A 22,543-nucleotide genomic window follows, 5' to 3' on the forward strand; every position below is an offset into this window, starting at 1 on the left:
ATAGATGATCAGGACAGAGGAGAGAACAGGAACTAATAGAGGCTCAGGACAGTGCTGACAGAGGAGAGGACAGGAACTAATAAAGGATCAGGACAGAGGAGAGGACAGGAACTAATAGAGGATCAGGACAGAGGAGAGAACAGGAACTAATAGAGGATCAGGACAGAGGAGAGAACAGGAACGAATAGAGGATCAGGACAGTGGTGACAGAGGAGAGAACAGGAACTAATAGAGGATCAGGACAGAGGAGAGGACAGGAACTAATAGAGGATCAGGACAGTGGTGACAGAGGAGAGGATAGGAACTAATAGAGGATCAGGACAGAGGAGAGAACAGGAACTAATAGAGGGTCAGGACAGAGGAGAGGACAGGAATGAATAGAGGACAGGAACTAATAGAGGCTCAGGATAGTGGTGACAGAGGAGAGGACAGGAACTAATAGAGGATCAGGACAGAGGAGAGGACAGGAACTAATAGAGGATCAGGACAGTGCTGACAGAGGAGAGGACAGGAACTAATAGAGGATCAGGACAGTGCTGACAGAGGAGAGGATAGGAACTAATAGAGGAGCAGGACAGATGAGAGGACAGGAACTAATAGAGGATCAGGAGAGATGAGAGAACAGGAACTAATAGAGGGTCAGGACAGAGGAGAGGACAGGAATGAATAGAGGACAGGAACTAAGAGGCTCAGGATAGTGGTGACAGAGGAGAGGATAGGAACTAATAGAGGATCAGGACAGAGGAGAGAACAGGAACTAATAGAGGGTCAGGACAGAGGAGAGGACAGGAATGAATAGAGGACAGGAACTAATAGAGGCTCAGGATAGTGGTGACAGAGGAGAGGACAGGAACTAATAGAGGATCAGGACAGAGGAGAGGACAGGAACTAATAGAGGATCAGGACAGTGCTGACAGAGGAGAGGACAGGAACTAATAGAGGATCAGGACAGTGCTGACAGAGGAGAGGATAGGAACTAATAGAGGAGCAGGACAGATGAGAGGACAGGAACTAATAGAGGATCAGGAGAGATGAGAGAACAGGAACTAATAGAGGATCAGGACAGAGGAGAGGACAGGAACTAATAGAGGGTCAGGACAGTGCTGACAGAGGAGAGGACAGGAACTAATAGAGGATCAGGACAGATGAGAGGACAGGAACGAATAGAGGATCAGGACAGAGGTCAGGACAGGAACTAATAGAGGATCAGGACAGAGGAGAGGACAGGAACTAATAGAGGATCAGGACAGAGGAGAGGACAGGAACTAATAGAGGATCAGGACAGTGCTGACAGAGGAGAGTCATTCAGAGGAGAGTCAGGAGAGTCATTGACTCATTCCTCTCTGCCTCCTTCTTTCCACTCCTCTCCTCTTTTGACCTCACCCTCTCACCTTCCCCCCCTACTCACAAGGCAGGAAATACGCTCGACCTCATCTTTACTAGATGCTGTTCTTCCACTAACCTCGTTGCAACTCCCCTCCAAGTCTCCGACCACTACCTTGTATCCTTTTCCCTCTCGCTCTCATCCAACACTTCCCACACTGCCCCTACTCGGATGGTATCGCGCCGTCCCAACCTTCGCTCTCTCTCCCCCGCTACTCTCTCCTCTTCCATCCTATCATCTCTTCCCTCTGCTCAAACCTTCTCCAACCTATCTCCTGATTCTGCCTCCTCAACCCTCCTCTCCTCCCTTTCTGCATCCTTTGACTCTCTATGTCCCCTATCCTCCAGGCCGGCTCGGTCCTCCCTCCCGCTCCGTGGCTCGACGACTCATTGCGAGCTCACAGAACAGGGCTCCGGGCAGCCGAGCGGAAATGGAGGAAAACTCGCCTCCCTGCGGACCTGACATCCTTTCACTCCCTCCTCTCTACATTTTCCTCTTCTCTCTCTGCTGCTAAAGCCACTTTCTACCACTCTAAATTCCAAGCATCTGCCTCTAACCCTAGGAAGCTCTTTGCAACCTTCTCCTCCCTCCTGAATCCTCCTCCCCCTCCCCCCTCCTCCCTCTCTGCAGATGACTTCGTCAACCATTTTGAAAAGAAGGTCGACGACATCCGATCCTCGTTTGCTAAGTCAAACGACACCGCTGGTTCTGCTCACACTGCCCTACCCTGTGCTCTGACCTCTTTCTCCCCTCTCTCTCCAGATGAAATCTCGCGTCTTGTGACGGCCGGCCGCCCTACAACCTGCCCGCTTGACCCTATCCCCTCCTCTCTTCTCCAGACCATTTCCGGAGACCTCCTCCCTTACCTCACCTCGCTCATCAACTCATCCCTGACCGCTGGCTACGTCCCTTCCGTCTTCAAGAGAGCGAGAGTTGCACCCCTTCTGAAAAAACCTACACTCGATCCCTCCGATGTCAACAACTACAGACCAGTATCCCTTCTTTCTTTTCTCTCCAAAACTCTTGAACGTGCCGTCCTTGGCCAGCTCTCCCGCTATCTCTCTCAGAATGACCTTCTTGATCCAAATCAGTCAGGTTTCAAGACTAGTCATTCAACTGAGACTGCTCTTCTCTGTATCACGGAGGCGCTCCGCACTGCTAAAGCTAACTCTCTCTCCTCTGCTCTCATCCTTCTAGACCTATCGGCTGCCTTCGATACTGTGAACCATCAGATCCTCCTCTCCACCCTCTCCGAGTTGGGCATCTCCGGCGCGGCCACGCTTGGATTGCGTCCTACCTGACAGGTCGCTCCTACCAGGTGGCGTGGCGAGAATCCGTCTCCACACCACGTGCTCTCACCACTGGTGTCCCCCAGGGCTCTGTTCTAGGCCCTCTCCTATTCTCGCTATACACCAAGTCACTTGGCTCTGTCATAACCTCACATGGTCTCTCCTATCATTGCTATGCAGACGACACACAATTAATCTTCTCCTTTCCCCCTTCTGATGACCAGGTGGCGAATCGCATCTCTGCATGTCTGGCAGACATATCCGTGTGGATGACGGATCACCACCTCAAGCTGAACCTCGGCAAGACGGAGCTGCTCTTCCTCCCGGGGAAGGACTGCCCGTTCCATGATCTCGCCATCACGGTTGACAACTCCATTGTGTCCTCCTCCCAGAGCGCTAAGAACCTTGGCGTGATCCTGGACAACACCCTGTCGTTCTCAACTAACATCAAGGCGGTGGCCCGTTCCTGTAGGTTCATGCTCTACAACATCCGCAGAGTACGACCCTGCCTCACACAGGAAGCGGCGCAGGTCCTAATCCAGGCACTTGTCATCTCCCGTCTGGATTACTGCAACTCGCTGTTGGCTGGGCTCCCTGCCTGTGCCATTAAACCCCTACAACTCATCCAGAACGCCGCAGCCCGTCTGGTGTTCAACCTTCCCAAGTTCTCTCACGTCACCCCGCTCCTCCGCTCCCTCCACTGGCTTCCAGTTGAAGCTCGCATCCGCTACAAGACCATGGTGCTTGCCTACGGAGCTGTGAGGGGAACGGCACCTCAGTACCTCCAGGCTCTGATCAGGCCCTACACCCAAACAAGGGCACTGCGTTCATCCACCTCTGGCCTGCTCGCCTCCCTACCACTGAGGAAGTACAGTTCCCGCTCAGCCCAGTCAAAACTGTTCGCTGCTCTGGCCCCCCAATGGTGGAACAAACTCCCTCACGACGCCAGGACAGCGGAGTCAATCACCACCTTCCGGAGACACCTGAAACCCCACCTCTTTAAGGAATACCTAGGATAGGATAAAGTAATCCCTCTCACCCCCCCTCCCCCTGAAAAGATTTAGATGCACTACTGTTCCACTGGAGGTCATAAGGTGAATGCACCAATTTGTAAGTCGCTCTGGATAAGAGCGTCTGCTAAATGACTTAAATGTAAATGTAAATGTAGGAGAGGACAGGAACTAATAGAGGATCAGGACAGAGGAGAGGACAGGAACTAATAAAGGATCAGGACAGAGGAGCGAACAGGAACTAATAGAGGATCAGGACAGATGAGAGGACAGGAACTAATAGAGGATCAGGACAGAGGAGAGGACAGGAACTAATAGAGGATCAGGACAGTGGTGACAGAGGAGAGGACAGGAACTAATAGAGGATCAGGACAGAGGAGAGAACAGGAACTAATAGAGGATCAGGACAGAGGAGAGGACAGGAACTAATAGAGGATCAGGACAGAGGAGAGAACAGGAACTAATAGAGGATCAGGACAGTGGTGACAGAGGAGAGGACAGGAACGAATAGAGGATCAGGACAGAGGAGAGAACAGGAACTAATAGAGGATCAGGACAGTGGTGACAGAGGAGAGGACAGGAACTAATAGAGGATCAGGACAGTGGTGACATATGAGAGGACAGGAACTAATAGAGGATCAGGACAGTGGTGACAGAGGAGAGGACAGGAACTAATAGAGGATCAGGACAGTGGTGACAGAGGAGAGAACAGGAACTAATAGAGGGTCAGGACAGAGGAGAGGACAGGAATGAATAGAGGACAGGAACTAATAGAGGCTCAGGATAGTGGTGACAGAGGAGAGGACAGGAACTAATAGATGATCAGGACAGAGGAGAGAACAGGAACTAATAGAGGCTCAGGACAGTGCTGACAGAGGAGAGGACAGGAACTAATAGAGGATCAGGACAGAGGAGAGGACAGGAACTAATAGAGGATCAGGACAGAGGAGAGAACAGGAACTAATAGAGGATCAGGACAGAGGAGAGAACAGGAACGAATAGAGGATCAGGACAGTGGTGACAGAGGAGAGAACAGGAACTAATAGAGGGTCAGGACAGAGGAGAGGACAGGAACTAATAGAGGATCAGGACAGTGGTGACAGAGGAGAGGATAGGAACGAATAGAGGATCAGGACAGAGGAGAGAACAGGAACTAATAGAGGGTCAGGACAGAGGAGAGGACAGGAACTAATAGAGGCTCAGGATAGTGGTGACAGAGGAGAGGACAGGAACTAATAGAGGATCAGGACAGAGGAGAGGACAGGAACTAATGGAGGATCAGGACAGTGCTGACAGAGGAGAGGACAGGAACTAATAGAGGATCAGGACAGTGCTGACAGAGGAGAGGACAGGAACTAATAGAGGATCAGGACAGAGGAGAGGACAGGAACTAATAAAGGATCAGGACAGAGGAGCGAACAGGAACTAATAGAGGATCAGGACAGATGAGAGGACAGGAACTAATAGAGGATCAGGACAGAGGAGAGGACAGGAACTAATAGAGGATCAGGACAGTGGTGACAGAGGAGAGGACAGGAACTAATAGAGGATCAGGACAGAGGAGAGAACAGGAACTAATAGAGGATCAGGACAGAGGAGAGGACAGGAACTAATAGAGGATCAGGACAGAGGAGAGAACAGGAACTAATAGAGGATCAGGACAGTGGTGACAGAGGAGAGGACAGGAACGAATAGAGGATCAGGACAGAGGAGAGAACAGGAACTAATAGAGGATCAGGACAGTGGTGACAGAGGAGAGGACAGGAACTAATAGAGGATCAGGACAGTGGTGACATATGAGAGGACAGGAACTAATAGAGGATCAGGACAGTGGTGACAGAGGAGAGGACAGGAACTAATAGAGGATCAGGACAGTGGTGACAGAGGAGAGAACAGGAACTAATAGAGGGTCAGGACAGAGGAGAGGACAGGAATGAATAGAGGACAGGAACTAATAGAGGCTCAGGATAGTGGTGACAGAGGAGAGGACAGGAACTAATAGATGATCAGGACAGAGGAGAGAACAGGAACTAATAGAGGCTCAGGACAGTGCTGACAGAGGAGAGGACAGGAACTAATAGAGGATCAGGACAGAGGAGAGGACAGGAACTAATAGAGGATCAGGACAGAGGAGAGAACAGGAACTAATAGAGGATCAGGACAGAGGAGAGAACAGGAATGAATAGAGGATCAGGACAGTGGTGACAGAGGAGAGAACAGGAACTAATAGAGGGTCAGGACAGAGGAGAGGACAGGAACTAATAGAGGATCAGGACAGTGGTGACAGAGGAGAGGATAGGAACTAATAGAGGATCAGGACAGAGGAGAGAACAGGAACTAATAGAGGGTCAGGACAGAGGAGAGGACAGGAACTAATAGAGGCTCAGGATAGTGGTGACAGAGGAGAGGACAGGAACTAATAGAGGATCAGGACAGAGGAGAGGACAGGAACTAATGGAGGATCAGGACAGTGCTGACAGAGGAGAGGACAGGAACTAATAGAGGATCAGGACAGTGCTGACAGAGGAGAGGATAGGAACTAATAGAGGAGCAGGACAGATGAGAGGACAGGAACTAATAGAGGATCAGGACAGAGGAGAGGACAGGAACTAATAGAGGATCAGGACAGTGCTGACAGAGGAGAGGACAGGAACTAATAGAGGATCAGGACAGTGCTGACAGAGGAGAGGATAGGAACTAATAGAGGAGCAGGACAGATGAGAGGACAGGAACTAATAGAGGATCAGGAGAGATGAGAGAACAGGAACTAATAGAGGGTCAGGACAGAGGAGAGGACAGGAATGAATAGAGGACAGGAACTAATAGAGGCTCAGGATAGTGGTGACAGAGGAGAGGACAGGAACTAATAGAGGATCAGGACAGAGGAGAGGACAGGAACTAATAGAGGATCAGGACAGTGCTGACAGAGGAGAGGACAGGAACTAATAGAGGATCAGGACAGTGCTGACAGAGGAGAGGATAGGAACTAATAGAGGAGCAGGACAGATGAGAGGACAGGAACTAATAGAGTATCAGGAGAGATGAGAGAACAGGAACTAATAGAGGATCAGGACAGTGGTGACAGAGGAGAGGACAGGAACTAATAGAGGATCAGGACAGAGGAGAGGACAGGAACTAATAGAGGATAAGGACACAGGAAAGGACAGGAACTAATAGAGGATCAGGACAGAGGAGAGAACAGGAACGAATAGAGGAGAGGACAGGAATGAATAGAGGACAGGAACTAATAGAGGCTCAGGATAGTGGTGACAGAGGAGAGGACAGGAACTAATAGAGGATCAGGACAGAGGAGAGAACAGGAACTAATAGAGGATCAGGAGAGATGAGAGAACAGGAACTAATAGAGGATCAGGACAGTGGTGACAGAGGAGAGGACAGGAATTAATAGAGGATCAGGACAGAGGAGAGAACAGGAACTAATAGAGGATCAGGACAGAGGAGAGAACAGGAACTAATAGAGGATCATGACAGAGGAGAGGACAGGAACTAATAGAGGGTCAGGACAGAGGAGAGGACAGGAATGAATAGAGGACAGGAACTAATAGAGGCTCAGGATAGTGGTGACAGAGGAGAGGACAGGAACTAATAGAGGAGCAGGACAGAGGAGAGGACAGGAACTAATAGAGGCTCAGGACAGTGGTGACAGAGGAGAGGACAGGAACGAATAGAGGATCAGGACAGTGCTGACAGAGGAGAGGACAGGAACTAATAGAGGATCAGGACAGTGCTGACAGAGGAGAGGATAGGAACTAATAGAGGAGCAGGACAGATGAGAGGACAGGAACGAATAGAGGTTCAGGACAGTGCTGACAGAGGAGGACAGGAACTAATAGAGGATCAGGACAGTGCTGACAGAGGAGAGGATAGGAACTAATAGAGGAGCAGGACAGATGAGAGGACAGGAATGAATAGAGGACAGGAACTAATAGAGGCTCAGGATAGTGGTGACAGAGGAGAGGACAGGAACTAATAGAGGATCAGGACAGAGGAGAGGACAGGAACTAATAGAGGATCAGGACAGTGCTGACAGAGGAGAGGACAGGAACTAATAGAGGATCAGGACAGTGCTGACAGAGGAGAGGATAGGAACTAATAGAGGAGCAGGACAGATGAGAGGACAGGAACTAATAGAGGATCAGGACAGAGGAGAGGACAGGAACTAATAGAGGATCAGGACAGTGCTGACAGAGGAGAGGACAGGAACTAATAGAGGATCAGGACAGTGCTGACAGAGGAGAGGATAGGAACTAATAGAGGAGCAGGACAGATGAGAGGACAGGAACTAATAGAGGATCAGGAGAGATGAGAGAACAGGAACTAATAGAGGGTCAGGACAGAGGAGAGGACAGGAATGAATAGAGGACAGGAACTAATAGAGGCTCAGGATAGTGGTGACAGAGGAGAGGACAGGAACTAATAGAGGATCAGGACAGAGGAGAGGACAGGAACTAATAGAGGATCAGGACAGTGCTGACAGAGGAGAGGACAGGAACTAATAGAGGATCAGGACAGTGCTGACAGAGGAGAGGATAGGAACTAATAGAGGAGCAGGACAGATGAGAGGACAGGAACTAATAGAGGATCAGGACAGTGGTGACAGAGGAGAGAACAGGAACTAATAGAGGATCAGGACAGTGGTGACAGAGGAGAGGACAGGAACTAATAGAGGATCAGGACAGAGGAGAGGACAGGAACTAATAGAGGATCAGGACAGTGGTGACAGAGTCGAGGACAGGAACTAATAGAGGATCAGAACAGAGGAGAGAACAGGAACTAATAGAGGATCAGGACAGAGGAGAGGACAGGAACTAATAGAGGATCAGGACAGAGGAGAGAACAGGAACTAATAGAGGATCAGGACAGTGGTGACAGAGGAGAGGACAGGAACGAATAGAGGATCAGGACAGAGGAGAGAACAGGAACTAATAGAGGATCAGGACAGTGGTGACAGAGGAGAGGACAGGAACTAATAGAGGATCAGGACAGTGGTGACATATGAGAGGACAGGAACTAATAGAGGATCAGGACAGTGGTGACAGAGGAGAGGACAGGAACTAATAGAGGATCAGGACAGTGGTGACAGAGGAGAGAACAGGAACTAATAGAGGGTCAGGACAGAGGAGAGGACAGGAATGAATAGAGGACAGGAACTAATAGAGGCTCAGGATAGTGGTGACAGAGGAGAGGACAGGAACTAATAGATGATCAGGACAGAGGAGAGAACAGGAACTAATAGAGGCTCAGGACAGTGCTGACAGAGGAGAGGACAGGAACTAATAGAGGATCAGGACAGAGGAGAGGACAGGAACTAATAGAGGATCAGGACAGAGGAGAGAACAGGAACTAATAGAGGATCAGGACAGAGGAGAGAACAGGAACGAATAGAGGATCAGGACAGTGGTGACAGAGGAGAGAACAGGAACTAATAGAGGGTCAGGACAGAGGAGAGGACAGGAACTAATAGAGGATCAGGACAGTGGTGACAGAGGAGAGGATAGGAACTAATAGAGGATCAGGACAGAGGAGAGAACAGGAACTAATAGAGGGTCAGGACAGAGGAGAGGACAGGAACTAATAGAGGCTCAGGATAGTGGTGACAGAGGAGAGGACAGGAACTAATAGAGGATCAGGACAGAGGAGAGGACAGGAACTAATAGAGGATCAGGACAGTGCTGACAGAGGAGAGGACAGGAACTAATAGAGGATCAGGACAGTGCTGACAGAGGAGAGGATAGGAACTAATAGAGGAGCAGGACAGATGAGAGGACAGGAACTAATAGAGGATCAGGACAGAGGAGAGGACAGGAACTAATAGAGGATCAGGACAGTGCTGACAGAGGAGAGGACAGGAACTAATAGAGGATCAGGACAGTGCTGACAGAGGAGAGGATAGGAACTAATAGAGGAGCAGGACAGATGAGAGGACAGGAACTAATAGAGGATCAGGAGAGATGAGAGAACAGGAACTAATAGAGGGTCAGGACAGAGGAGAGGACAGGAATGAATAGAGGACAGGAACTAATAGAGGCTCAGGATAGTGGTGACAGAGGAGAGGACAGGAACTAATAGAGGATCAGGACATAGGAGAGGACAGGAACTAATAGAGGATCAGGACAGTGCTGACAGAGGAGAGGACAGGAACTAATAGAGGATCAGGACAGTGCTGACAGAGGAGAGGATAGGAACTAATAGAGGAGCAGGACAGATGAGAGGACAGGAACTAATAGAGTATCAGGAGAGATGAGAGAACAGGAACTAATAGAGGATCAGGACAGTGGTGACAGAGGAGAGGACAGGAACTAATAGAGGATCAGGACAGAGGAGAGGACAGGAACTAATAGAGGATAAGGACACAGGAAAGGACAGGAACTAATAGAGGATCAGGACAGAGGAGAGAACAGGAACGAATAGAGGAGAGGACAGAGGAGAGGACAGGAATGAATAGAGGACAGGAACTAATAGAGGCTCAGGATAGTGGTGACAGAGGAGAGGACAGGAACTAATAGAGGATCAGGACAGAGGAGAGAACAGGAACTAATAGAGGATCAGGAGAGATGAGAGAACAGGAACTAATAGAGGATCAGGACAGTGGTGACAGAGGAGAGGACAGGAATTAATAGAGGATCAGGACAGAGGAGAGAACAGGAACTAATAGAGGATCAGGACAGAGGAGAGAACAGGAACTAATAGAGGATCATGACAGAGGAGAGGACAGGAACTAATAGAGGGTCAGGACAGAGGAGAGGACAGGAATGAATAGAGGACAGGAACTAATAGAGGCTCAGGATAGTGGTGACAGAGGAGAGGACAGGAACTAATAGAGGAGCAGGACAGAGGAGAGGACAGGAACTAATAGAGGCTCAGGACAGTGGTGACAGAGGAGAGGACAGGAACGAATAGAGGATCAGGACAGTGCTGACAGAGGAGAGGACAGGAACTAATAGAGGATCAGGACAGTGCTGACAGAGGAGAGGATAGGAACTAATAGAGGAGCAGGACAGATGAGAGGACAGGAACGAATAGAGGTTCAGGACAGTGCTGACAGAGGAGGACAGGAACTAATAGAGGATCAGGACAGTGCTGACAGAGGAGAGGATAGGAACTAATAGAGGAGCAGGACAGATGAGAGGACAGGAATGAATAGAGGACAGGAACTAATAGAGGCTCAGGATAGTGGTGACAGAGGAGAGGACAGGAACTAATAGAGGATCAGGACAGAGGAGAGGACAGGAACTAATAGAGGATCAGGACAGTGCTGACAGAGGAGAGGACAGGAACTAATAGAGGGTCAGGACAGTGCTGACAGAGGAGAGGATAGGAACTAATAGAGGAGCAGGACAGATGAGAGGACAGGAACTAATAGAGGATCAGGACAGAGGAGAGGACAGGAACTAATAGAGGATCAGGACAGTGCTGACAGAGGAGAGGACAGGAACTAATAGAGGATCAGGACAGTGCTGACAGAGGAGAGGATAGGAACTAATAGAGGAGCAGGACAGATGAGAGGACAGGAACTAATAGAGGATCAGGAGAGATGAGAGAACAGGAACTAATAGAGGGTCAGGACAGAGGAGAGGACAGGAATGAATAGAGGACAGGAACTAATAGAGGCTCAGGATAGTGGTGACAGAGGAGAGGACAGGAACTAATAGAGGATCAGGACAGAGGAGAGGACAGGAACTAATAGAGGATCAGGACAGTGCTGACAGAGGAGAGGACAGGAACTAATAGAGGATCAGGACAGTGCTGACAGAGGAGAGGATAGGAACTAATAGAGGAGCAGGACAGATGAGAGGACAGGAACTAATAGAGTATCAGGAGAGATGAGAGAACAGGAACTAATAGAGGATCAGGACAGTGGTGACAGAGGAGAGGACAGGAACTAATAGAGGATCAGGACAGAGGAGAGGACAGGAACTAATAGAGGATAAGGACACAGGAAAGGACAGGAACTAATAGAGGATCAGGACAGAGGAGAGAACAGGAACGAATAGAGGAGAGGACAGGAATGAATAGAGGACAGGAACTAATAGAGGCTCAGGATAGTGGTGACAGAGGAGAGGACAGGAACTAATAGAGGATCAGGACAGAGGAGAGAACAGGAACTAATAGAGGATCAGGAGAGATGAGAGAACAGGAACTAATAGAGGATCAGGACAGAGGAGAGGACAGGAACTAATAGAGGGTCAGGACAGAGGAGAGGACAGGAATGAATAGAGGACAGGAACTAATAGAGGCTCAGGATAGTGGTGACAGAGGAGAGGACAGGAACTAATAGAGGAGCAGGACAGAGGAGAGGACAGGAACTAATAGAGGCTCAGGACAGTGGTGACAGAGGAGAGGACAGGAACGAATAGAGGATCAGGACAGTGCTGACAGAGGAGAGGACAGGAACTAATAGAGGATCAGGACAGTGCTGACAGAGGAGAGGATAGGAACTAATAGAGGAGCAGGACAGATGAGAGGACAGGAACGAATAGAGGTTCAGGACAGTGCTGACAGAGGAGGACAGGAACTAATAGAGGATCAGGACAGTGCTGACAGAGGAGAGGATAGGAACTAATAGAGGAGCAGGACAGATGAGAGGACAGGAATGAATAGAGGACAGGAACTAATAGAGGCTCAGGATAGTGGTGACAGAGGAGAGGACAGGAACTAATAGAGGATCAGGACAGAGGAGAGGACAGGAACTAATAGAGGATCAGGACAGTGCTGACAGAGGAGAGGACAGGAACTAATAGAGGATCAGGACAGTGCTGACAGAGGAGAGGATAGGAACTAATAGAGGAGCAGGACAGATGAGAGGACAGGAACTAATAGAGGATCAGGACAGAGGAGAGGACAGGAACTAATAGAGGATCAGGACAGTGCTGACAGAGGAGAGGACAGGAACTAATAGAGGATCAGGACAGTGCTGACAGAGGAGAGGATAGGAACTAATAGAGGAGCAGGACAGATGAGAGGACAGGAACTAATAGAGGATCAGGAGAGATGAGAGAACAGGAACTAATAGAGGGTCAGGACAGAGGAGAGGACAGGAATGAATAGAGGACAGGAACTAATAGAGGCTCAGGATAGTGGTGACAGAGGAGAGGACAGGAACTAATAGAGGATCAGGACAGAGGAGAGGACAGGAACTAATAGAGGATCAGGACAGTGCTGACAGAGGAGAGGACAGGAACTAATAGAGGATCAGGACAGTGCTGACAGAGGAGAGGATAGGAACTAATAGAGGAGCAGGACAGATGAGAGGACAGGAACTAATAGAGGATCAGGACAGTGGTGACAGAGGAGAGAACAGGAACTAATAGAGGATCAGGACAGTGGTGACAGAGGAGAGGACAGGAACTAATAGAGGATCAGGACAGAGGAGAGGACAGGAACTAATAGAGGATCAGGACAGTGGTGACAGAGTCGAGGACAGGAACTAATAGAGGATCAGAACAGAGGAGAGAACAGGAACTAATAGAGGATCAGGACAGAGGAGAGGACAGGAACTAATAGAGGATCAGGACAGAGGAGAGAACAGGAACTAATAGAGGATCAGGACAGTGGTGACAGAGGAGAGGACAGGAACGAATAGAGGATCAGGACAGAGGAGAGAACAGGAACTAATAGAGGATCAGGACAGTGGTGACAGAGGAGAGGACAGGAACTAATAGAGGATCAGGACAGTGGTGACATATGAGAGGACAGGAACTAATAGAGGATCAGGACAGTGGTGACAGAGGAGAGGACAGGAACTAATAGAGGATCAGGACAGTGGTGACAGAGGAGAGAACAGGAACTAATAGAGGGTCAGGACAGAGGAGAGGACAGGAATGAATAGAGGACAGGAACTAATAGAGGCTCAGGATAGTGGTGACAGAGGAGAGGACAGGAACTAATAGATGATCAGGACAGAGGAGAGAACAGGAACTAATAGAGGCTCAGGACAGTGCTGACAGAGGAGAGGACAGGAACTAATAGAGGATCAGGACAGAGGAGAGGACAGGAACTAATAGAGGATCAGGACAGAGGAGAGAACAGGAACTAATAGAGGATCAGGACAGAGGAGAGAACAGGAACGAATAGAGGATCAGGACAGTGGTGACAGAGGAGAGAACAGGAACTAATAGAGGGTCAGGACAGAGGAGAGGACAGGAACTAATAGAGGATCAGGACAGTGGTGACAGAGGAGAGGATAGGAACTAATAGAGGATCAGGACAGAGGAGAGAACAGGAACTAATAGAGGGTCAGGACAGAGGAGAGGACAGGAACTAATAGAGGCTCAGGATAGTGGTGACAGAGGAGAGGACAGGAACTAATAGAGGATCAGGACAGAGGAGAGGACAGGAACTAATAGAGGATCAGGACAGTGCTGACAGAGGAGAGGACAGGAACTAATAGAGGATCAGGACAGTGCTGACAGAGGAGAGGATAGGAACTAATAGAGGAGCAGGACAGATGAGAGGACAGGAACTAATAGAGGATCAGGACAGAGGAGAGGACAGGAACTAATAGAGGATCAGGACAGTGCTGACAGAGGAGAGGACAGGAACTAATAGAGGATCAGGACAGTGCTGACAGAGGAGAGGATAGGAACTAATAGAGGAGCAGGACAGATGAGAGGACAGGAACTAATAGAGGATCAGGAGAGATGAGAGAACAGGAACTAATAGAGGGTCAGGACAGAGGAGAGGACAGGAATGAATAGAGGACAGGAACTAATAGAGGCTCAGGATAGTGGTGACAGAGGAGAGGACAGGAACTAATAGAGGATCAGGACAGAGGAGAGGACAGGAACTAATAGAGGATCAGGACAGTGCTGACAGAGGAGAGGACAGGAACTAATAGAGGATCAGGACAGTGCTGACAGAGGAGAGGATAGGAACTAATAGAGGAGCAGGACAGATGAGAGGACAGGAACTAATAGAGGGTCAGGACAGTGCTGACAGAGGAGAGAACAGGAACGAATAGAGGATCAGGACAGTGGTGACAGAGGAGAGGACAGGAACTAATAGAGGATCAGGACAGAGGAGAGGACAGGAACTAATAGAGGATCAGGACAGTGGTGACAGAGTCGAGGACAGGAACTAATAGAGGATCAGAACAGAGGAGAGGACAGGAACTAATAGAGGATCAGAACAGAGGAGAGGACAGGAACTAATAGAGGGTCAGGACAGAGGAGAAGACAGGAACTAAAAGAGGATCAGGACAGTGGTGACAGAGGAGAGGACAGGAACTAATAGAGGATCAGGACAGAGGAGAGGACAGGAACTAATAGAGGATAAGGACACAGGAAAGGACAGGAACTAATAGAGGATCAGGACAGAGGAGAGAATAGGAACGAATAGAGGAGAGGACAGAGGAGAGGACAGGAATGAATAGAGGACAGGAACTAATAGAGGCTCAGGATAGTGGTGACAGAGGAGAGGACAGGAACTAATAGAGGATCAGGACAGAGGAGAGAACAGGAACTAATAGAGGATCAGGAGAGATGAGAGAACAGGAACTAATAGAGGATCAGGACAGTGGTGACAGAGGAGAGGACAGGAATTAATAGAGGATCAGGACAGAGGAGAGAACAGGAACTAATAGAGGATCATGACAGAGGAGAGGACAGGAACTAATAGAGGGTCAGGACAGAGGAGAGGACAGGAATGAATAGAGGACAGGAACTAATAGAGGCTCAGGATAGTGGTGACAGAGGAGAGGACAGGAACTAATAGAGGATCAGGACAGAGGAGAGGACAGGAACTAATAGAGGCTCAGGACAGTGGTGACAGAGGAGAGGACAGGAACGAATAGAGGATCAGGACAGTGCTGACAGAGGAGAGGACAGGAACTAATAGAGGATCAGGACAGTGCTGACAGAGGAGAGGATAGGAACTAATAGAGGAGCAGGACAGATGAGAGGACAGGAACGAATAGAGGTTCAGGACAGTGCTGACAGAGGAGGACAGGAACTAATAGAGGATCAGGACAGTGCTGACAGAGGAGAGGATAGGAACTAATAGAGGAGCAGGACAGATGAGAGGACAGGAACGAATAGAGGTTCAGGACAGATGAGAGGACAGGAATGAATAGAGGACAGGAACTAATAGAGGCTCAGGATAGTGGTGACAGAGGAGAGGACAGGAACTAATAGAGGATCAGGACAGAGGAGAGGACAGGAACTAATAGAGGCTCAGGACAGTGGTGACAGAGGAGAGGACAGGAACTAATAGAGGGTCAGGACAGTGCTGACAGAGGAGAGAACAGGAACTAATAGAGGATCATGACAGAGGTGAGGACAGGAACTAATAGAGGATCAGGACAGAGGAGAGGACAGGAATGAATAGAGGACAGGAACTAATAGAGGCTCAGGATAGTGGTGACAGAGGAGAGGACAGGAACTAATAGAGGATCAGGACAGAGGAGAGGACAGGAACTAATAGAGGCTCAGGACTGTGGTGACAGAGGAGAGGACAGGAACGAATAGAGGATCAGGACAGATGAGAGGACAGGAACTAATAGAGGATCAGGACAGTGGTGACAGAGGAGAGGACAGGAACTAATAGAGGTTCAGGACAGATGAGAGGACAGGAACTAATAGAGGCTCAGGACAGTGCTGACAGAGGAGAGGACAGGAACTAATAGAGGATCAGGACAGTGCTGACAGAGGAGAGGATAGGAACTAATAGAGGAGCAGGACAGATGAGAGGACAGGAACGAATAGAGGTTCAGGACAGATGAGAGGACAGGAATGAATAGAGGACAGGGACTAATAGAGGCTCAGGATAGTGGTGACAGAGGAGAGGACAGGAACTAATAGAGGATCAGGACAGAGGAGAGGACAGGAACTAATAGAGGCTCAGGACAGTGGTGACAGAGGAGAGGACAGGAACTAATAGAGGGTCAGGACAGTGCTGACAGAGGAGAGAACAGGAACGAATAGAGGTTCAGGACAGATGAGAGGACAGGAACTAATAGAGGCTCAGGACAGTGCTGACAGAGGAGAGGACAGGAACTAATAGAGGATCAGGACAGTGCTGACAGAGGAGAGGATAGGAACTAATAGAGGAGCAGGACAGATGAGAGGACAGGAACGAATAGAGGTTCAGGACAGATGAGAGGACAGGAATGAATAGAGGACAGGGACTAATAGAGGCTCAGGATAGTGGTGACAGAGGAGAGGACAGGAACTAATAGAGGATCAGGACAGAGGAGAGAACAGGAACTAATAGAGGATCAGGACAGAGGAGAGGACAGGAACTAATAGAGGATCAGGACAGGAACGAATAGAGGTTCAGGACAGAGGAGAGGACAGGAACTAATAGAGGATCAGGACAGAGGAGAGGACAGGAACTAATAGAGGATCAGGACAGTGGTGACAGGGGAGAGGACAGGAATGAATAGAGGATCAGGACAGAGGAGAGGACAGGAACGAATAGAGACTCAGGACAGTGGTGACAGAGGAGAGGACAGGAACGAATAGAGGATCAGGACAGTGCTGACAGAGGAGAGGACAGGAACTAATAGAGGATCAGGACAGTGCTGACAGAGGAGAGGATAGGAACTAATAGAGGAGCAGGACAGATGAGAGGACAGGAACGAATAGAGGTTCAGGACAGTGCTGACAGAGGAGGACAGGAACTAATAGAGGATCAGGACAGTGCTGACAGAGGAGAGGATAGGAACTAATAGAGGAGCAGGACAGATGAGAGGACAGGAACGAATAGAGGTTCAGGACAGATGAGAGGACAGGAATGAATAGAGGACAGGAACTAATAGAGGCTCAGGATAGTGGTGACAGAGGAGAGGACAGGAACTAATAGAGGATCAGGACAGAGGAGAGGACAGGAACTAATAGAGGCTCAGGACAGTGGTGACAGAGGAGAGGACAGGAACTAATAGAGGGTCAGGACAGTGCTGACAGAGGAGAGAACAGGAACGAATAGAGGATCAGGACAGATGAGAGGACAGGAACTAATAGAGGATCAGGACAGTGGTGACAGAGGAGAGGACAGGAACTAATAGAGGTTCAGGACAGATGAGAGGACAGGAACTAATAGAGGCTCAGGACAGTGCTGACAGAGGAGAGGACAGGAACTAATAGAGGATCAGGACAGTGCTGACAGAGGAGAGGATAGGAACTAATAGAGGAGCAGGACAGATGAGAGGACAGGAACGAATAGAGGTTCAGGACAGATGAGAGGACAGGAATGAATAGAGGACAGGGACTAATAGAGGCTCAGGATAGTGGTGACAGAGGAGAGGACAGGAACTAATAGAGGATCAGGACAGAGGAGAGGACAGGAACTAATAGAGGCTCAGGACAGTGGTGACAGAGGAGAGGACAGGAACTAATAGAGGGTCAGGACAGTGCTGACAGAGGAGAGAACAGGAACGAATAGAGGTTCAGGACAGATGAGAGGACAGGAACTAATAGAGGCTCAGGACAGTGCTGACAGAGGAGAGGACAGGAACTAATAGAGGATCAGGACAGTGCTGACAGAGGAGAGGATAGGAACTAATAGAGGAGCAGGACAGATGAGAGGACAGGAACGAATAGAGGTTCAGGACAGATGAGAGGACAGGAATGAATAGAGGACAGGGACTAATAGAGGCTCAGGATAGTGGTGACAGAGGAGAGGACAGGAACTAATAGAGGATCAGGACAGAGGAGAGAACAGGAACTAATAGAGGATCAGGACAGAGGAGAGGACAGGAACTAATAGAGGATCAGGACAGGAACGAATAGAGGTTCAGGACAGAGGAGAGGACAGGAACTAATAGAGGATCAGGACAGAGGAGAGGACAGGAACTAATAGAGGATCAGGACAGTGGTGACAGGGGAGAGGACAGGAATGAATAGAGGATCAGGACAGAGGAGAGGACAGGAACGAATAGAGACTCAGGACAGTGGTGACAGAGGAGAGGACAGGAACGAATAGAGGATCAGGACAGTGCTGACAGAGGAGAGGACAGGAACTAATAGAGGATCAGGACAGTGCTGACAGAGGAGAGGATAGGAACTAATAGAGGAGCAGGACAGATGAGAGGACAGGAACGAATAGAGGTTCAGGACAGTGCTGACAGAGGAGGACAGGAACTAATAGAGGATCAGGACAGTGCTGACAGAGGAGAGGATAGGAACTAATAGAGGAGCAGGACAGATGAGAGGACAGGAATGAATAGAGGACAGGAACTAATAGAGGCTCAGGATAGTGGTGACAGAGGAGAGGACAGGAACTAATAGAGGATCAGGACAGAGGAGAGGACAGGAACTAATAGAGGCTCAGGACAGTGGTGACAGAGGAGAGGACAGGAACTAATAGAGGGTCAGGACAGTGCTGACAGAGGAGAGAACAGGAACTAATAGAGGATCATGACAGAGGTGAGGACAGGAACTAATAGAGGATCAGGACAGAGGAGAGGACAGGAATGAATAGAGGACAGGAACTAATAGAGGCTCAGGATAGTGGTGACAGAGGAGAGGACAGGAACTAATAGAGGATCAGGACAGAGGAGAGGACAGGAACTAATAGAGGCTCAGGACTGTGGTGACAGAGGAGAGGACAGGAACGAATAGAGGATCAGGACAGATGAGAGGACAGGAACTAATAGAGGATCAGGACAGTGGTGACAGAGGAGAGGACAGGAACTAATAGAGGTTCAGGACAGATGAGAGGACAGGAACTAATAGAGGCTCAGGACAGTGCTGACAGAGGAGAGGACAGGAACTAATAGAGGATCAGGACAGTGCTGACAGAGGAGAGGATAGGAACTAATAGAGGAGCAGGACAGATGAGAGGACAGGAACGAATAGAGGTTCAGGACAGATGAGAGGACAGGAATGAATAGAGGACAGGGACTAATAGAGGCTCAGGATAGTGGTGACAGAGGAGAGGACAGGAACTAATAGAGGATCAGGACAGAGGAGAGGACAGGAACTAATAGAGGCTCAGGACAGTGGTGACAGAGGAGAGGACAGGAACTAATAGAGGGTCAGGACAGTGCTGACAGAGGAGAGAACAGGAACGAATAGAGGTTCAGGACAGATGAGAGGACAGGAACTAATAGAGGATCAGGACAGAGGAGAGGACAGGAACTAATAGAGGATCAGGACAGGAACGAATAGAGGTTCAGGACAGAGGAGAGGACAGGAACTAATAGAGGATCAGGACAGAGGAGAGGACAGGAACTAATAGAGGATCAGGACAGTGGTGACAGGGGAGAGGACAGGAATGAATAGAGGATCAGGACAGAGGAGAGGACAGGAACGAATAGAGACTCAGGACAGTGGTGACAGAGGAGACAGCAGGAATGGGGGAGGAGATATAGATGTATATAACATCCGGAGGCTGTTAAGTCTCACCCCTCCGGTTGCTGGAGAAAGTTCTTCATATGTTTCAGCTGCTGGAAGTGGCAGGACATGTCTGTAGCCAGAACCATCTGTACCACCAGGCCCCTCAGCTCTCTACAGACAGACAGACAGGTTAGGGTTAGAGAGAGGAGCAGGACATGTCTGTAGCCAGAACCATCTGTACCACCAGGCCCCTCAGCTCTCTACAGACAGACAGACAGACAGACAGACAGGTTAGGGTTAGAGAGAGGAGCAGGACATGTCTGTAGCCAGAACCATCTGTACCACCAGGCCCCTCAGCTCTCTACAGACAGACAGACAGACAGACAGGTTAGGGTTAGAGAGAGGAGCAGGACATGTCTGTAGCCAGAACTATCTCTCCTACCAGGCCCCTCAGCTCTCTGGGGAGACATACAGACATTGTCGAGAAGGAACCTGCAAGTAAGCATTTCATTGGACGTATGCCATGCATGTCCTTCACAACGAATAAAACTTGGAAGATGTTATTACCTGGTAGGTTCATTGATAATTTGTGTGAGATCGAGGGCATCAAGTTTAGAATTGTAGGATAGCCGGGGTGTTAAACATGTCCCAGTTTAGGTCACCTGGCATCACGAGCTCAGAAGATAGATGGGGGGGCAATCAGATCACATATGGTGTCCAGAGCACAGCTGGGGGCAGAGGGAGGTCTATGCGGCAACGGTGAGAGACTTGTTTCTGGAAAGGTGTATTTTTAGAAGTAGAAGCTTGAATTGTTTGGTTACCGACCTGGATAGTAAGACAGATCTCTGCAGTAGATTGGGCACAGACCTGGATAGTAAGACAGAACTCTGCAGTAGATTGGACACAGACCTGGATAGTATGACAGAACTCTGCAGTAGATTGGACACAGACCTGGATAGTATGACAGAACTCTGCAGTAGATTGGGTACAGACCTGGATAGTATGACAGATCTCTGCAGTAGATTGGGTACAGACCTGGATAGTAAGACAGATCTCTGCAGTAGATTGGTTACAGACCTGGATAGTAAGACAGAACTCTGCAGTAGATTGGGCACAGACCTGGATAGTATGACAGAACTCTGCAGTAGATTGGGTACAGACCTGGATAGTATGACAGATCTCTGCAGTAGATTGGGTACAGACCTGGATAGTATGACAGATCTCTGCAGTAGATTGGGTACAGACCTGGATAGTAAGACAGATCTCTGCAGTAGATTGGGTACAGACCTGGATAGTAAGACAGAACTCTGCAGTAGATTGGGTACAGACCTGGATAGTATGACAGATCTCTGCAGTAGATTGGGCACAGACCTGGATAGTATGACAGAACTCTGCAGTAGATTGGGTACAGACCTGGATAGTATGACAGAACTCTGCAGTAGATTGGGTACAGACCTGGATAGTATGACAGAACTCTGCAGTAGATTGGGTACAGACCTGGATAGTATGACAGATCTCTGCAGTAGATTGGGCACAGACCTGGATAGTATGACAGATCTCTGCAGTAGATTGGGCACAGACCTGGATAGTATGACAGAACTCTGCAGTAGATTGGGTACAGACCTGGATAGTATGACAGATCTCTGCAGTAGATTGGGCACAGACCTGGATAGTATGACAGAACTCTGCAGTAGATTGGGCACAGACCTGGATAGTATGACAGATCTCTGCAGTAGATTGGGTACAGACCTGGATAGTAAGACAGAACTCTGCAGTAGATTGGGCACAGACCTGGATAGTAAGACAGATCTCTGCAGTAGATTGGTTACAGACCTCGATAGTAAGACAGAACTCTGCAGTAGATTGGGTACAGACCTGGATAGTAAGACAGAACTCTGCAGTAGATTGCAACACCGCCCCATTTGGCAGTTATATCTTGGCAGAAAATGTTATAGTTAGGGATGGAGATAACATGTTATTACACTCCTATTACATGTTATTATACTCATATTACTCATATTACATGTTATTATACTCCCATTACATGTTATTACATGTTATTACACTCCCATTACTCCTATTACATGTTATTACACTCCTATTACATGTTATTACACTCCAATTACTCCTATTACATGTTATTACACTCCAATTACTCATATTACATTTTATTATACTCCCATTACTCCTATTACATGTTATTATACTCCTATTACATGTTATTACACTCCTATTACATGTTATTATACTCCCATTACTCCTATTACATGTTATTACACTCCTATTACTCCTATTACATGTTATTATACTCCCATTACTCCTATTACATGTTATTATACTCCTATTACATGTTATTATACTCCCATTACTCCTATTACATGTTATTACACTCCCATTACTCCTATTACATGTTATTACTTGCCTATTACTCCTATTACATGTTATTACACTCCTATTACTCCTATTACATGTTATTACACTCCTATTACCACTATTACATGTTATTACATGTTATTACACTCCTATTACCACTATTACATGTTATTACATGTTATTACACTCCAA

At 48.6% G+C, this 22,543-nt stretch overlaps 1 protein-coding gene across 1 annotated transcript in view; it reads right to left on the reverse strand.

Annotated features, from left to right (window-relative positions):
* LOC115121991 (dual specificity calcium/calmodulin-dependent 3',5'-cyclic nucleotide phosphodiesterase 1A-like) overlaps positions 1-22,543 on the reverse strand; it is a 115,535-nt gene that overhangs the window by 26,648 nt on the left and 66,344 nt on the right. Inside the window, exon 9 of the mRNA XM_065006018.1 lies at positions 20,048-20,149. Within this exon, the coding sequence (XP_064862090.1) occupies positions 20,048-20,149 (102 nt within the window). The remainder of the gene's footprint in view (positions 1-20,047; positions 20,150-22,543) is intronic.

This window comes from Oncorhynchus nerka, linkage group LG20, assembly GCF_034236695.1.
Source record: "Oncorhynchus nerka isolate Pitt River linkage group LG20, Oner_Uvic_2.0, whole genome shotgun sequence".
NCBI classification, from domain to species: domain Eukaryota; kingdom Metazoa; phylum Chordata; class Actinopteri; order Salmoniformes; family Salmonidae; genus Oncorhynchus; species Oncorhynchus nerka.